We start from the raw sequence: 17,702 nt of genomic DNA on the forward strand, positions 1-17,702 counted from the left end.
TTTATTAGGTACTGATATCTCTAATGTACTTTAAAGGAAGTTTTTATTCCAATCCAGATCATAGATTTACTTTGATATTTATTGTAAACTTTTGTTAGTGATAAAAAATTGAAACAAAAAGCTAAACCAGGGCCTACATATCTGCTTGTCTCAGAACTGTTATTCCTGTTTTCCCTTCCATTCAGCTAATCCTTGTCAGCAGAATGATGCTTAAGCCTTGCCTATTTGAAAACAAATTAAACCTCTCTAGTTGCCTATATTTCCTTTCAGCTTTTATACTTTTTTTTTTTTTTTTGAGACGGAGTCTTGCTCTATCGCCAAACTGAAGTGCAGTGGTACTATCTTGGCTCATTGCAATCTCTGCCTCCCGAGTTCAGGCAATTCTCCTGCCTCAGCCCCCCGAGTAGCTGGGACTACAGGTGTGCGCCACCATGCCCAGCTAATTTTTGCATTTTTAGTAGAGACGGGGTTTTACCATGTTGGCCAGGATGGTCTCAATCTCTTGACCTTGTGATCCGCCTGCCTCAGCCTCCCAAAGTGCTGGGATTACAGGCGTGAGCCACTGTTCCCGGCCTATTCTTTCTTATAATCCTTATGACCAAGATTTCTACATTCCCCTTCTTCTCTTCTTCACTCCCACTCATGCTTTGATGTACTACAGCCTGGCTTCCACCACTTGTGTCTCCACCCAAGCAGGTCTCTCAAGCGTCAGTAACAACTTCTGTGTTGCCAAATCTACTGGACATTTTCTTCCTGCTAGGACTCTCAGCAGCAGTCAACACCTTCACTCTCTCCTCTTTTTTGAACACCTGGTCCTAGGCTACTGGGAAGTCTGTCTTACCAAGCTTCCCCAGCCTTTCTGTACCTTCCTGTAGTCCTTAAACCCTTAAACAGGCTCATCCTCCTCGAGCTGCTATTGAAGGCTAGAGTTCTTCCACACTCAGCCCTCTTCTCTTACTTGAAAATAGCTCCACTGACAACTAAGAGTTCTGAAGCTGCAATTCTTTGTGCTTCCCAGACTTTTCCTTGTTTTCCTTTCTAAGCTAATAATATATACCTCTTTCACCTAATATATTTTATTGGTCATTGTTTCAATTAAGGAATCATACCTAATTTTTATTAAACAACTTGTAAGGAGAGACTGAAATATTTTGAATTGATATATTTTTATACTAGAAACAACTGTAAATATGTTTTTAAAAGTCATCTTATGAAAAAATAACCATAGGGATGGTTCATGATTTTACACATTTGTATTAATCACAGTACCAAATGGTTTTCTTTTCTCTATGAAGGTTTCACAAGAAGTATCGTGGCTGTATACAGTACTTGTATGCTGGTTGTTCTTTTGCGGGTCCAGTTAAACATAATTGGTGGATATATTTACCTGGATAATGCAGCAGTTGGCAAAAATGGCACTGTAAGTTTAATAGACTTAAACAGACATTGTCCTTTCCCTCAAGCAGTTCAAAGTTTAGCTTATTTATCCTGGTAACAATTTCTGTGAAATAAATATTTTTATATTTCATGTGATTATGAACTTTTAGTATTATGAATAATTTTTATACTTTGAAACTAGAATTTTTGGTATGTTAAAAAATATTATTTTTCCTATCACTTCAGATCTTGAAAAATCTCACCTACAGTTATATTGAAAACATTACTTACCAGTTTAAAACTTGGATAATTTAACTGTATTTCTATTTTGTACAGACAATTCTTGCTCCCCCAGATGTCCAACAGCAATATTTATCAAGTATTCAACACCTCCTTGGAGATGGTAAGATTCTTATTTGTGACTTTTATACAAATTTTAATTCATTTATTTGTATTTTTGAGGAATTTTTAAGTAAGGCTTTTAGGTTTGTTTTTTCTTTAATAGGCCTGACAGAATTGATCACTGTCATTAAACAAGCTGTGCAGAAGATTTTAGGAAGGTAAGGCATTTTTCTTTGACTTTTCTGACTTCCTGATTCTGATGAATGAAAGAAAATTAGAATTGTTCTAGTGAAGCCAGTGACTTGACAAATGGTGATTTGTGAAACTCTTTGTAATCTAATCAGATACCTTCCTGGGATATTGTGTTATGAGATCCATTTTCTTTGTCAGAATCAACCTTTTTATACAGAGGGGAAAGTTTTAATATTTCATTGTTAATTGACTGATTTCATACAAATCAGAAATATCTGGGTCATGAGATAAAAGACCTACTTTAAAATCTGCCTCTGAGGCTTTTTCCTCCCACTTATACTAGTAATATCTATAATTACAGTAGGAATTCTCTTATGAAATCCAGAGAAATACTTTTCTTGGCTCTGTAGTAATGGCCCTTAACTGGTGGCTGATTTCTTAATCCATTCTATTCCAGTCAGCAGGTACAGGTGTGAGCAGAAGAAACAAGATTTTAGATAGTAGCCTGTTAAGAAACGAGTGTATGTAGGATGTGTTGTATAGTTTCGATTTATCCCAATTCCCTTTTCTCTGTTTCTAGTGTTTCTCTTAAACATTCTTTGTCCCTTTTGGACTTGGAGCAAAAACTAAAAGAAATCAGAAATCTCGTTGAGCAGCATAAGTCTTCTTCTTGGATTAATAAAGATGGATCCAAATCTTTATTATGCCATTATATGATGCCAGATGAAGAAACTCCATTAGCAGTGCAGGTGCTTAATTCATAACCATTTAACCAAACCAGTTACTCTATACTTTTAAAATTTTACTCTCTCTTGAAATTTTGATTTCTGAGTCTCTTGAAAGGTAAGTGATTGAAAGGTATATATTTCAATAATTGAAGTAAAACCCCGTAGAAAATAAATAGCCATTATGAGCGATTTCTAGTTAGAAGCACTTAACAATTTTAGCTACTTAGTACATTTTTATTATCAGGTATGTGACAGTACATACTGTGATGTATGATGTACATACTGGGGATGTAAAATGAGTAAGGCATGTTTATTACACCTGGGGAACTGAAGATACAAATTCAATTAGTGGGCTACAGCGTATTTTTGTATCAGATCAAGTAGCAGAACATAGAGCTGAAGGTCAGGGTAAGATTATAAAGAGCTTTGTATGCCAAGATAAGTAGTCTGAACTCCAATTTGTAGACAAAGAAAGGTAGATTTTAACCAGTCCAGTAACACAATCACCTTTGCTTTTTAAAAAAGTTAATGATGAAAGTACAAAAATGGACTGAGGAGGTTATAGTCATCCACTTGAGAAACAACAAGATCTAATCCAAAAATTATCAACCATAGTGTTGCTAAACACTGGTGTGTCCTAGATAGTTGTTATATAAGTTATTCATTGATTAAGAATACTAAAAATGCCAGATTGCAGGTTATATGGCTCATTTCCTAAATTACTAGTTTTTCATTTGTCTGCTGGTTTGCACCCATTCTTTGTAATTGGGAGAACAGCTCGCTCTTGACAACTGGAAAAGCCTTAGAACAGAGAGGCACCCTATGCCTTACCTCAGCGTAGAGGACCTGTTAGAACAGAATGCCTTGTTTACATTGCCTGCAGGATTTCCCATTCCCAGAGACCCCAAAGGTGAACCTGTTTAGGTGCTGAGAGATCCTATATTCATGAGTAGGCCAAAAAAAAATGTTGCATCCCATTTAAGGAAACCCTGTAACTTGAAAGATAGAGACTAAACTGATCAAACAGAACAGATGGAACAGAATTAATGAAACAGGAGACAGCTTACAAAATAGAATCTCAAGGAGATGCAATAAGAGTGTTAAAAAATCTTTTTAGGACTCTAAAGTAATTTACAGTTTTCAAAATTCAAAACAGGACCAAAAAGAAAACAATTCAAAAGAACAGATGAAGAGAGAAATAATGGACCAGATCTTACTGAACTGAATTAAAACCTGAAATTTAAGATTGAAAAGACACATAGAGTCTCAGACTAGATTGATGTAAAAAGACACACACACATATCCTGATAAAATCTCTTACTGATGAAAGAAAAAAACATAGGAGGTTGACGGGGAGGATCACTTGAGTCCAGGAGTTTGGGACCAGCCCGGGCAACATTGCGAGATCCTGTCTCTAAAAATTAAAAATTTAGGCCGGGCGCGGTGGCTCAAGCCTGTAATCCCAGCACTTTGGGAGGCCGAGACGGGCGGATCACGAGGTCAGGAGATCAAGACCAACCCGGTGAAACCTCGTCTCTACTAAAAAAATACAAAAAACTAGCCGGGCGAGATGGCGGGCGCCTGTAGTCCCAGCTACTCGAGAGGCTGAGGCAGGAGAATGGCGTAAACCCAGGAGGCGGAGCTTGCAGTGAGCTGAGATCCGGCCACTGCACTCCAGCCTGGGCCACAGAGCCAGACTCCATCTCAAAAAAAAAAAAAAAATTTTTTTTAATTTAAAAATCAGCCAGATTGGCATAGTGGTGCACAGCTATAGTCCCAGCTACTCAGGAGGCTGAGGAGGGAGGAATTTTTAAGCTCAGGAGTTCGAGTCTGTGGTGTGCTTTGTTTGCACCATTGTACTCCAGACTGGGCAACGCTAGTCTGTCTCCTAAAAAAAAAAAAAAAAAAAATGCTTTGGGAGGCCAAGGCAAGAGGATGGCTTGAGGCCAGGAGTTCGAGACCAGCCTGGGAAACATAACAAGACACTACCCCTACAAAAAATAAATGAAAAATTAGCATGGTGGCGTGTGCCTGTAGCCTAACTGCTACTTAGGAAGCTGAGGCAGGAGGATCACTGGAGCCCAGGAGTTCAAGGTTACTTAAGCTATGATCATGCCACTGGACTCCAACCTGGATGACAGAGTGAGACCCTGTCTCAAAAAAATAATAATAATGAAATTCAATTTTAAAAAGAACAAACCCAGACCTCTGCAAACTCAAAACCTATTTCTTCTTTGTCTAACTATACTAGAAATCTATCCAAGAAGGGCCAGATAAACAAAGATCTTACTAAGTGTAATTTACTTTTACTCATGTCTTAAATTCTACTTATTTGCGCACATAAACCATTACAGGTTTTTTGGGGGGGGAAGGGAGATCTAACTGTTTTTATTGTTGATAGAACATAGACTTTTAGATTTCCTGAACTCTTTATGAATGTGATTAGTTTCATCATAACCCCATGCTCATGTTTGAAAACCTGAAGTGTGACATTTTAATTCTATAGGCCTGTGGACTTTCTCCTCGAGACATAACCACTATTAAACTTCTCAATGAAACTAGAGACATGTTGGAAAGGTATGTATACTTCATGTAACAGGAAAAATATGTGTGTAAGTTGAATGTACTTGAGATCATTTTTTAGTTTTTCTTGAACAATATAGTCAGTATAATATGATATTAAAATTAAATTTTTGACTCTGTTTCCCAGCCTTTAGATAGGATTTCCTACTCAAACTGGAGGGAAGCAGGGATTTCTTAGGGTAACTCAGCTACTAACTCTACTATCTGAATTTATCGAGTTCCAGTCTTTTGTTTTTCTACAGTAGGAATGTCCACTTTTTTCTTATTCAGATTTCCACCACATCATTTCATGAAGCTCTGGAGAAGGTCATCGGTGATCTTTTGCCATATCATTGTATAAATGAATGAATTACAATGCATCTGTAATGCTCATCTTACTTGACCTTTCTCTGATACTTGACACTGCCTTTCTTGAAATTCTTTGCTCACATGACTTTCATGACAGTATAATCTGTATTTTTCTCCTACCTCTCAGATCATTTCTTAGATTCTTCTCTCTCTGTCTTTCCTTTAAATATCAGTGTTTCCAACCTGGTGCAGTGACTCATGCCTGTAATCCCAGCACTTTGGGTGGCCAAGGTGGGTAGATTGCTTGGGCCTGGGAGTTCAAGACCAGCCTGGGTAACATGGCAGAAACCCCATCTTAGACAAAAGAAAAAAAAATTAGCCAGGCATGGTGGTGCACATGTGTGGTTCCAGTTAACTCGGGAGGCTGAGGTAGAAGGATCACCTGAGCTCTGACAGGTTGAGGCTATGGTGAGCCGTAATTGTGCCACTGTACTCCAGCCTGGGCAACAGAGTAAGATCCTGTCTCAAACAAACAAAACAAAAAAAGCCATCAGTGTTTCCCAGGTATTTGTTCTTACTTCATTGGCAACTGCCTCCCAGGCAATGATTTATACTCCCATTACTTTACTATGCTAGCAGTTATAGGCAAATGTATTGCCCTAGTCCTCCACCCTCAGGAGCTTGTTTGGATTGAAATTTCTACATTTCATAGATAGAAATGATTTGTTCATTCAGTTAATTCATTTATTTCATTGAATTATTCATTAACTATGTATTGGCTGTCTGTGGTATATTAGGTACTATTCTAAATGCTAGGTCTTCATCCCTATTGGAATTTGTATGTTAGTGGGAGAGAAAAATAATAAACTAATAAATCTGATATAATGTCAAGTATGTATAACTTTGCTGATGAAACACAAAGTGGGTTAAGGGGTTAGAGAGTGACCAGGGATGCTGTTTGTATTAGGTTGATCAGAAAAGACCTCTTTGAGGAGATGCCATTTGAGCAGAGACCCGAATATATACTGTGGAAGTTAACCTTATAACCCAGAAGAATACAGTTCAAGGCAGAAGAACAGTTGCAGTGATCCTAATGCTTGGCCTGTTCAAGGAATAGCAAGGAGGCCATTGTTGGCTGGAGCACAGTGAATGAGAAAAGCAATAGGGAAGGGAGATTGGAGACAGAGATGGAAACTCCAGAGTATGTTGAACCTTGTAATCCATGATAAGAAATGTTTTTTGTTCTTGATGTATGGGAAGCCATTGGAGAATTTTAAGCAGGGCAATGACATCATCTGTGTTTATAAAAGACCTCATTTCTCTATGGTAAGTTGACTATAAAGAGATAAGAATAGAAGGAGGGAACCAGTTTCAAGAGTTGAAGGATTCTAATCAAGAAACAGTTGTAGTTTGGACTGGATGGTAGCAGTGGTGGCAATAACAAGAGGCTAAATAATAGATTTATTTTTTAGATTGAACCACTAGTACTTGCGGAATTATTTGGTGTGGGTTATGAAAGAGGAGGCAAGGATGACTCCTAGGTATTGGGGCTGAGCATTTGAGGAAATAGGAGTTGCTATTTACATTTTGGCAGTGTTAAGCATATCCAAGTGGTTATATGCCTGTTGGCAATTGAATATGCAAGTCTGGAATTCAAGAGTTAGTTTACAGATACAACATTGGGAGTTGCTGAGACCAGCTTGGTCGGGGAGACCCTAACCCAGTGGCGCTAGAGGAATTAAAGACACACACACAGAAATATAGAGGTGCCTGAAGTGGGAAATCAGGGATCTCACAGCCTTCAGAGCTGAGAGCCCTGAACAGAGATTTACCCACGTATTTATTAAGAGCAAACCAGTCATTAGCATTGTTTCTATGGATATTAAATTAACTAAAAGTATCCCTTATGGGAAACGAAGGGATGGGCCGAATTAAAGGAATAGGTTGGGCTAGTTAACTGCAGCAGGAACACGCCCTTAAGGCACAGATCGGTCATGTTGTTGTTTGTGGCTTAAGAATGCCTTTAAGCGGTTTTCCACCCTGGGTGGGCCAGGTGTTCCTTGCCCTCATTCCCATAAACCCACAACCTCCCAGCGCAGGTGTTAGGGCCGTTATGAACATGTTACAGTGCTGCAGAGATTTTGTTTATGGCCAGTCTTGGGGCCAGTTTATGGCCAGATTTTGCGGGGGGAGGGGGGGGGGGGGGGGGGCGCGCGCGGCTTGCTCCCAGCAGGGAGTAATCACTTTGCATATGGTATTTAAAGTAATGGGGATAGGAACAGATAGAGACTAGAAGACAATTGAGTCATAGAGCACTCCAACATTTAGAGTTTGGGATGGGGGAAGAGCCAGCAAAGGGGACTGAGCAGGAGCTGCCAGCGAAAGAAAAGAAACACCAAAATAATGAGGTATTTTGGAAGACAATTGAAGAAATGTTTTAAGGAGACTGTGATTAATTGGGTCTAATGCTCCTGAAAGGCCAAAGGAGATAAAGACAGAGAAATAACATTAGATGGAGTTGTTGAGTGATCTTGTTGAGAAGTTTCAGAGGAGCAGTGGTGGAGATAAGCTAATTCAAAAGAATTAGAGTTTAGCAGAGACCAAGCACAGACAACTGTTTCAACATTTTGCTTTGAGAGATTCCGAGAAATAGGACAGCATTTAAGGGGAATATGGGAGCCAGGAGATTTTGACTTTAACATTTTTTTATATACACCTTTCTACTAAACTCCATGAGTTGACTAATTTTTGTCTGTTTAGTTCACCAATGTATGTTCAGCTCTTAGAACAGTGCCTTGCATGTAGTAGATGCTCAGTAAGTATTTACTGAATTGATAGGAGAGGGAGAAATTGATGTAGGAAAGCAGGATAATTTTGAGAACAAAGAACTTCGAATAGGAGAAAGGAATGAGATTCAATACACAGTAAGATAGTTTAGGAGTCAGGTAGGGACAACTGAGGATAGGTCAGATGCATGTAAGTGGGTAGATGGGTGGGACAAGTATGTAGAAGTTCTCTTTGCTTCTATTTTTATGTGTGTGAAATGGGAAGCAAGCTTACCTATTTCTCATTTCTTTCACTGGCCTAAATGAATTCAATTCAATAAGAAGAATAAAAATTAACATTGTTGAGTGCTTATGCAGCAAAGCACTGTTCTATACAGCTTTACCTATCTTAACTCACTTAAACCTTACAGTAACCCTAGGAGGTAGGTACTATGATGATCTTTTCTTCAGTTTCCATTTCTTCAGCTTCCATCCCCTTAATCATTTTTCTTCTTGGAACCTTACCATATTACCTTTAAAAGAACAAAGTTCAGCCCAAATTACCATGCAACCCAGCAATTCCACTCCTAGGTATCCACCCAAAAGAATGAAAACATCTCTAGACAAAAACTTGTTAAGAAATTTCGTAACACCATTACTCACAATAGCCAAAAAGTAGAAACAATCCGTATTTCTATTAACTAACGAAAGTATAAAATGTGATGTATTCATACAGTGGAGCCCTATGTAGCAAAAAAGGGGAACAAGCCATTGATACGTGCTGCAGTATAGAAGAACCTTCAAAACATTATGCTAAGTGAAAGAAGCCAGACGCGAAAGACCACATGTATGACTGTTTCTATGAAATGTCCAGAAAACTGTATAGACCAAAAGTAGATTAATAGTTACCTGGAGTTAAGAGTGAGATGAGGATTGGCTGGAAATGGGCCTAATGGGTGACAAAAATGTTCGAAAATTGAATTGTAGCGATAGTTGCACAATTATGCAAATTTACTAAAAATCATTGACTTGTGCATTTAAAATGGGTAAATTTTATGCCCTCTAAGTCCTACTTCAATGAAGCCGTTAAAATGCTTTTAAAAAGAGAGACAACTAAGGAAAAAAGATAGAAAGATACACACATACACATGCACACTCTAGTCAAGAAACTTGAACATAACTAGGTATTTTCTAGCTTTCGTAGCGTCTTTATATATTATTCTTTATATTAAAGAGTTTTGTGAGGAACTAAGAGCATATAATTAAGATCAAAAAGCCCTGGTCTCATATTCAAGCTCCCCAATTTACTTATCACATGCCTTTAGTCAAGTTTCTTCTTCCTTCAAGTATCAGTTCCTCATCTGTACACGATAATAATATTTTCTGTCTCACTGAAATATCATGGTAGAGGATGTAAAGCCAACCAATCTATGACTATAAGGAAATTTAAGAGTTTCCTCAAAATTAGTAGTACTAGTATTGATATTTAAAAAAAAAATTCATTGTACAAAGTGCTGACTAGTATAAAAAAATCGGAAGTAGATGAATATTCTCCTTATGTTGTGCTAAATAAGCTCATTTTTAAATACTTTTTAAAGGTTGACTCCTTGATATATTTTTACAGTATTAGATTATGACTAAAAACGTTGGTGGCTTTCAAAGGTAACCACATTATTATTGAATTTGTTTTCTTCTTCCATTCAGAATCTAAAAAGTAACTTGTACTTCTATTTTGTATAGCCCAGATTTTAGTACAGTTTTGAATACCTGTTTAAACCGAGGTTTTAGTAGACTTCTAGACAATATGGCTGAGTTCTTTCGACCTACTGAACAGGACCTGCAACATGGTAACTCTATGAATAGGTAAGATGACGTATAAAAATGTTATACTAATGAATGCTCTAAAAAAATGGTGCTTTGCCTTTTTGTTCCAGATAACAACAAACCTAGTAAATTCTAGTGCCTCATTTTTTAACAAATTAAACTCTGTTAAACCAACAACTTCTTCACTAGCAGAAGCTCCTTCTTGGTTTCAGTATTAAAACTTGCAGTCTTCCAAAAACTTTGCCACTATATCGAAGTACTTAAGTTGTGAAATTACCTTTCTATAAGTTGAATTCCAATTATTGTTTTTTTTTTAACACTTTAGAATACAAAACTCACAATGTATTTTAATTTTAATGCATTCTCTAATGTTATTCCATTACTGCAGGCCATTTTGGTCTGCAAAATTCAATACTTTGGTCCTTATAATAACCGGGCATTGTTGGTGTAGATTCTCATTTGATGAATTAGCTCCTATAGTTCTACAAATACTTAAATATATTCATTCCAGTCCTTATTATAGAATTAGGAACATTTAGTTAGTGCAATTGTTAGTGATTTTAATCATAACTATTACTAAATCATGGACTTCTGTGTGCCAGAAGGTATCTTACGGTTTTTTTTATCTTTATTATCCCAACACAAGTATCTTTGGTCTCATATTAGAATTTACACTCTTTAAGGATTTCTATTTTGCCATTTTTTATATCAAAACTCAGAATATAATGGGTACTAAATTAATGTTGATTGACTATAAACTCATTCATTAAAATTTGAGACACATTCTTTGAAGTAGCTTTAAAATTTTTTTTTTAATTGGGGACACAGTAATTGATAGGCAATATGTATGTGTAATATCCAATTTAATTCTTAAATGCATAGGGCCAGAAGTTATTTACCCGATTCTCTGAGACCCTTCTTTATTGTACAGAAAAGATTAATTTGACATTGACATTAAGCATTTGGAATGCTTACAGACATAAAGTTTGTTTTCTGAAGTAATTTAAATATCAATCTAAAGTCTTAAAAAAATGTTTAAGTTATACAAAAATAAATTTCGGCTCAAGACCAATCCTATATACTGTATAAATCAAGGTGCTCAATTAATCAAATTTCACTATAACCTGTATATAGCAAGATATTCGTTATTTCGCAAGTGGTGATACGTAATTATAATAGTTATTTTAACATAAGCACATACGTGATTTTGTACACTGAAGAATTGTAAAAATTATACTACAGCCACATCAGCCATGATGGTGTTTGTTTTCTGAGCTATAGAATTCATTATCTACACTTTCATGTACAACCTACATGTGCTACCTTGAATTGGAGTTTTATTCCTCAATTACATTTTAAGCCTCCTCTCAAAAGTCAAAGACTATCTTGTGCCATTTCATATCTCTTTACTCATACAAGGCACTCAGTATATATTTTCTATGTAAGTTTTTCTATTTCATTTCAATAATCAACTTCATGCTCCATGATGGAACGCTAGAAACATTTCCATCAAGCCTATTGCCATCATTGTTTAATATGTTGTGAAAGTCTAGCCATCATAGTAAGTAAAGAAAAAACAAATGGCTAAGGCCTGTAATCCCAGCACCTTGGGAGGCTAAGACGGGCGGATTACACTAGCCCAGGAGTTCAAGACTAGCCTGGGAAACATAGGGAGAGACCCTATCTCTACAAAAACTATAAAAATTAGCTGGGCACGTGACACATGCCTGTGGTCCCAGCTAATTGGAAGGCTGAAGTGGGAGAATCACCTGAGCCCGGGAAGTCAAGGCTGCAATGAGTCGTAATGGTGCTGCTGCACTGTAGCCTGGACAAAGGAGTGAGAACCCCCCCGCCAAAAAAACAGACAGAAGTAAGGTTTTTAACTATTGGCAAAGACACAAAGTACATTATTTATGTGTATTATGATTAATAAGCCAGACCTCTGAAGAGAATCAACTGAAAAATGAAGTAAACTAATAAAGGCTTTGATTTTTTATATATATGTATATAAAAATATGCAACATATATGTATTATATGTATTACATATGCATATAATATAATGTATAATGGATATTTAAAAGTCAAAAGTGTAATATACCAGAGGTATAATATACCAGAGGTATATTACAATAATAATGGCAGCTAATACTTTTTCCATGTGCTAGTTTGATGATAGGTATTTTTCGGAATATATCTCATTGAATTCTTACAATAATCCTAGGAAATACGTGCTAGTATTCTTCATTTTCCAGGTGAGGAGACTAAGACACAGAAAAATTAAATTACTTCAGGTCAAGTGGTAAAGCCAGGTGTTCAATAATGTCTATCTGAGATAGATTTTTAGATTTTTAATTTTAATTATTCTCCAACAGTATGATTAATTAAGGTTTAAGAATGTAAGGAGAGTTAAAACTAGAAAAGCTGTTTTGGTAATCCATAACATTAATAAGCTAATAAGATAAAAAACATTATCTTCAGTGTTGCTGAAAAGACATTCAATAAAACAACATTTATTATGAATAAAACCTCTTACTAGAAATAAAAAATACATTTTTATGTAATAAAATAATATTTGAGTCAGGTGTGATAGCTCACATCTGTAATCCCGATGCTTTTGGAGGCCAAGGCAGGAAGATTGCTTGAGGCTAGGAGTTCAAGACCAGCCTGTGGAACATAGCAAGATGCCCTCTCTACAAAAATTTTAAAAACCATCAAGAGGATTGCTTGAGCCCCGGAGTTCAAGGCCACAGTGAGCTATGATCATGCCACTGTACTCCAGTCTGAGTGACAGAACAAGACCCTCCCTGTCTCTTAAAAGTAAAAAATAAAAAAGAGTATTTGAAATCAAAAGCTAATATACTTAACAGTAAAACTAGAATGATTTCCATTAAGTTCAAAAACAGTATAAAGATGGTCACTATTGACATATTATTCAGCGTCATTCTATTATTCTATCTAATGGAGTAAGGCTAGGAGAAGACCAATGTTGAGATCCAATTAAGGAAAGCAACTGATTTTTTTCTATACTTATATCTTGAAAATAGGTAACTTTTACTGTTGGATAGTGAAAAAAGAAGGAAAAGAGACAATTTACTGAGTGTTCTTACCATTTTAATAAACTGTTAGTTGACTGTTGGTTTTCTTTCTTTTTTTTTTTTTTTTTTTTTTAACCGGAGTTTCGCTCTATCGCCCAGGCTGGAGTGCAGTGGCCAGATCTCAGCTCACTACAAGCTCTGCCTCCCGGGTTCACGCCATTCTCCTGCCTCAGCCTCCCAAGTAGCTGGGACTACAGGCGCCCGCCACCTTGCCCGGCTAGTTTTTTTTTTTTTGTACTTTTTAGTAGAGACGGGGTTTCACCATATTAACCAGGATGGTCTCGATCTCCTGACCTCGTGATCCGCCCGTCTCGGCCTCCCAAAGTGCTGGGATTACAGGCTTGAGCCACCACGCCCGGCCAACTGTTGGTTTTCTAAGTTAAACTCATGCTATCTTTAAAAATGATATCAGCTTTGAAAAGGGAGAAGAAAATGCTATTGTTACATGAAGGTGACAGACTTTATACTTAGAAACCCAAGAGAATCAACTAAAAAGTGTAAAATTAGCCTTCCAAAATTAATCTATAATCAAAATATTATCAAAATTCTATTGGAGATTAGAGGATGGTTGATTTTTTTCATCTTAAACCTGACAAATGATAATAAAGGTAATCTGGAGGAATAATGGAGTGAGAATGTTTAAACAATTACTGGAAAAGAAGAGCAATGAATATGCTTTTCCTGTATAATATATAATATCAGGTATAATTATTAATGTTACTCATAAAATAATAGGTAAGTCAGTGAAATAGAATATAAAATCCAGAAGTAGCCCTAAAATATGTAGGATGTTAGTAATGATTGTGGGCAAAATGTACGTTAGTAAGACAAATAACAATTAGTCATTTTACAATGACTAATAAAATTCAGGAGGTTTAAACCTTTAAATATACTAAGTAAAATCAAATGAACTGATCGAAAACAGGTGAATCTTTATGTGACCTCAAGACGGAGAAGGTATTTCTAAGAATGAAAGTAAGGAACTTTATATGAAATAAGGATAGGTTTGACTGTGTAATTTTTAAAACTTATAGATCAAACAAGCTTTTATAAGCTTTTCAACAATATTAAATGCAAATAATATATAGGAGGAAATGTTTGCTCTGTGTGTATATATGTATATAATACATGAGTGTAATGACGTTATATGCAGAACTTTTGCACATCAATTAAGGGAGCAAACACCTAAGGAAAGACAAATTTTCTTTTGTAGAAAATGTGCATCAAAGGCACAGATAATTCACAAAAGAGCAGATGGAAATGGCCAATTTGTTAATCTAAGATTTATTGAACACATGCTATGAATCAGGCACTGTATTAGGTTTGTGTTCCCATGGATCTTACAGTCTAGTTGGGGAAATAGTAAATATAATCGTATAAACTATGAGAAGTGTCATAAAGGAGAAGAACACTGAACATATAATAGAAAAATTTAAACAAAAGTGGACAGTCAAGCAGTTTTCCTGAGGAAATAATTTGAACTGAGAACTAAGATTGGAAGCGATTAAATATGACCCTAGACAGCAGTGGGGCAGTTGACATTCTGGGCAGAAGCCACACGCAAAGATTTTGAAGCCACCTAAGTACGTTTTAAGACCTGTAAAGAGGCTGGGGTGGTAGCTGAACACTTCTAGAACTAGAAGAAGAGTGGTGTCAGACAAAGCTGGAAAACGCAGCACATACAGATATGGCTGTCATCTGAGAACACTAGAAGGCCGCTGGAGAGTTTTGAGCAGGAAAGTGATGTAATGGAATTTACATTGTATGATTTCTTTGACTGCTTTGTGGAGAAGGAATTGGGGAAACAGGGATTGGGGCAAGACACAGCAGTGGATGAATGAAGACTTATTAATCAATTCAACAAGTATGTATTGGATGTCCGCTGTACACAAGACCCTTTACTATGTGCTGAGACAATACAGTGCATAAGATAGACATGGTATGTAACCTCATGGAGCTTCCATGATAGTGAGGGAGAGACAGAGCAATCAAGTAATCAAAATCATGATAGATTTTGAGAAATGCTACAAAGGTACCATGAAAAAAATAATGCCTGCTTCCCTCAGGAATACATAAATCTTCCCACATCCATTATTCTTTTTTAAGCATTGCCTCAAATCTCAGCATAGCACACTGATTGTACACCCTAGCTTCGGCACTTGCATGATATTTAACAGGAAATTTCTAGTGCAGCCCTAGGTTGAAATATATGAGATGTCATATTTAATAAGACTAAATATACAAGCCCAACACAAAAATGAGTCCTGTTGTTTAAGTCATTATATCACATACATACAGTGATACATACATGTATTCATTTATGCATCCAACAAATGTTGTGCTCTAACAAGTTAAAAAGTTGTTGCTGTAGTCCAGGCAAGAGATAATTGCTCAGCTTGGAATCTGTTTGGCAATGGGAAGAATTCTTGGCACTTATTTATTTGGATATAGGCAAGAGAAAGAAGTGACAAGGATTTTCAAAAGATTTTAAGATCATTAAAACATTTCTTTTGAGAAATCTTTAGAATATCTGATTGGATATAGACAAGAGAAAGAAGTGCCAGGGATAATGCCCATATTTTCTGCTTCTAGAGCTTGATAGATAATGGTGTGGTTCACTGGAGTAGGGGGGGAAATACCCAACATTGTTAGTAATTAAGAGAAATGCATATTTAACCTGTAAGATACCATTTTCACCTATCAGATGTAGAAAGATTAAAGAAAAGGATAATGTTGGTTGTTGAAAGAAGGCATAATGGAGCAGATACAGTCATACCCTTTGACCCAGTGATTTCATGTTTATACAAAAAGTTATTTAGATTAAGAAAATTTAGGCAAAAACTGAAATACCCAACTCTAGGGAGCTCATGATATAAATTGTCACAGCTAGAGGACAGATTACTGTATAGTCATTAAAAAACAATCAGACAAACACTTTAGAACTTTTAATAAGATGGAAAATACTCATAACAATAAAACTGCAAAAACAGTATGCTTAGGAGGTTAGAGGTTTTTGGTAGACACAACAAAACAAAGATGTGTACAAAAAAAGCCAGAAGACATTGGTCATGATGTCAATTAGAGTTGTTATTTCTAAGCGATAGAATTGTGGGGTTTTTTTCCTTTTTAATAGATTTCCAAAAATATTCTTCAATGGCTATGTATTACTTTTATAATTAAGATGTTAAAGTCCTATGAGGTCATTTCAGAAAATAATCATTCCTGTGATGATTTTTCAGTCTTTCCAGTGTCAGCCTGCCTTTAGCTAAGATAATTCCAATAGTAAACGGACAGATCCATTCAGTTTGCAGTGAAACACCTAGTCATTTTGTTCAGGTAAGGAGAAAGCTTGGGAGTGTTATTAAAAGCAAATTGTATTCATGGGTGGTGGTCATGTGTGTCTAAGATAAACTTACATTCTCTGCTGAGATGTTTTTTCAAAAAAACACAGAACTTGGAACTACATGTAGAGTGTGGTAGAGTGTCCATTGAGAGTAATAATGGATTATAGCAAATGTGTAAGTTTGGAGTATCTTTCTCCGTGTTGTAGTCCAACACTGTGGGACTACATTTTAGACCAGGTATATTATATAGTGGTCAGTTGAATTTATATAGCATGAATGTTTTGCATTAAGTTGTGCTAATAAGAAGATTGAGCCTTGAGGCAGATCAAGGATCCCATTCTACACATTTTGAGGAAAACTAAAAAAATTTTTGGAGAAGTCAGTCATTTTAGTGATTAATAAAATGTAACTGTTAATAGTGCATCAATAATATGCTCACTAAAAGTTCCATAAACAGTGGGTCATTTAAATGTTTTATCAGACTACCTATAAGTCCATCTTCTTTCTTCATTTCCATTTGGAATGCATTGAGTAATTCACTAATTCATTGAGTCAGACAGATATTATAAACAAAATAACTTTGAATTTCTGAGTCATGTGCAAACTTGAAAACTGTGTTATAAGTTAAAAAAATTGTTTGCAATACCAACTGCAAACTGCTTCAATAATGTACAATGAGAAGAGACCCTATGGCCTAAGAATAAAGCTGACGTCTTCTTAGTGTAACTTGTCTCAGATAGTTTAGTGTATCCTCTCTGTAGACTTTTTACTCTTGATAATGTGGAGAGCACTGAGACTAAGAGTTTGTTTCCTCCTTTCACTGTGGTGTCATCAGCCTGTCCTTCACACGCACTGTTCTCTTTCTCACCCATAAGAGCTGGGCACTCATATTGCAGAAGAAATAGTGAATAAGACTGATCTCATTTTACTGAATTTTAAGCTTCACATCTCTATCAATGTGAGAAAAAGGTCATAACTTGGGGCATTTAAACTTTACCTTTACCTTTGTCCTCTTCTGGAGAAGTCCCTGACTTGGCCAGTAGGCTGTTCATTTTGACAGATAAGTGGAAATGACAGCCAAACATAAAGCATCATCAACCTTAATGCTTAAATTTTATGCAGTACACTTCAATTAAAATCGATATAATTGATAATAAAAACAA

At 36.2% G+C, this 17,702-nt stretch overlaps 1 protein-coding gene across 1 annotated transcript in view; it reads left to right on the forward strand.

Moving 5' to 3' along the window:
• Window positions 1-17,702, forward strand: part of PEX3 (peroxisomal biogenesis factor 3) — a 39,497-nt gene that overhangs the window by 17,947 nt on the left and 3,848 nt on the right. The window contains exons 5-11 of the mRNA XM_025384331.1: window positions 1,296-1,420; window positions 1,714-1,780; window positions 1,883-1,937; window positions 2,492-2,660; window positions 5,146-5,216; window positions 10,016-10,138; window positions 16,435-16,531. Coding sequence (XP_025240116.1) covers window positions 1,296-1,420; window positions 1,714-1,780; window positions 1,883-1,937; window positions 2,492-2,660; window positions 5,146-5,216; window positions 10,016-10,138; window positions 16,435-16,531 — 707 coding nt within the window. The remainder of the gene's footprint in view (window positions 1-1,295; window positions 1,421-1,713; window positions 1,781-1,882; window positions 1,938-2,491; window positions 2,661-5,145; window positions 5,217-10,015; window positions 10,139-16,434; window positions 16,532-17,702) is intronic.

The sequence above is a fragment of the Theropithecus gelada genome, chromosome 4 (assembly GCF_003255815.1).
Source record: "Theropithecus gelada isolate Dixy chromosome 4, Tgel_1.0, whole genome shotgun sequence".
NCBI classification, from domain to species: Eukaryota; Metazoa; Chordata; class Mammalia; order Primates; family Cercopithecidae; genus Theropithecus; species Theropithecus gelada.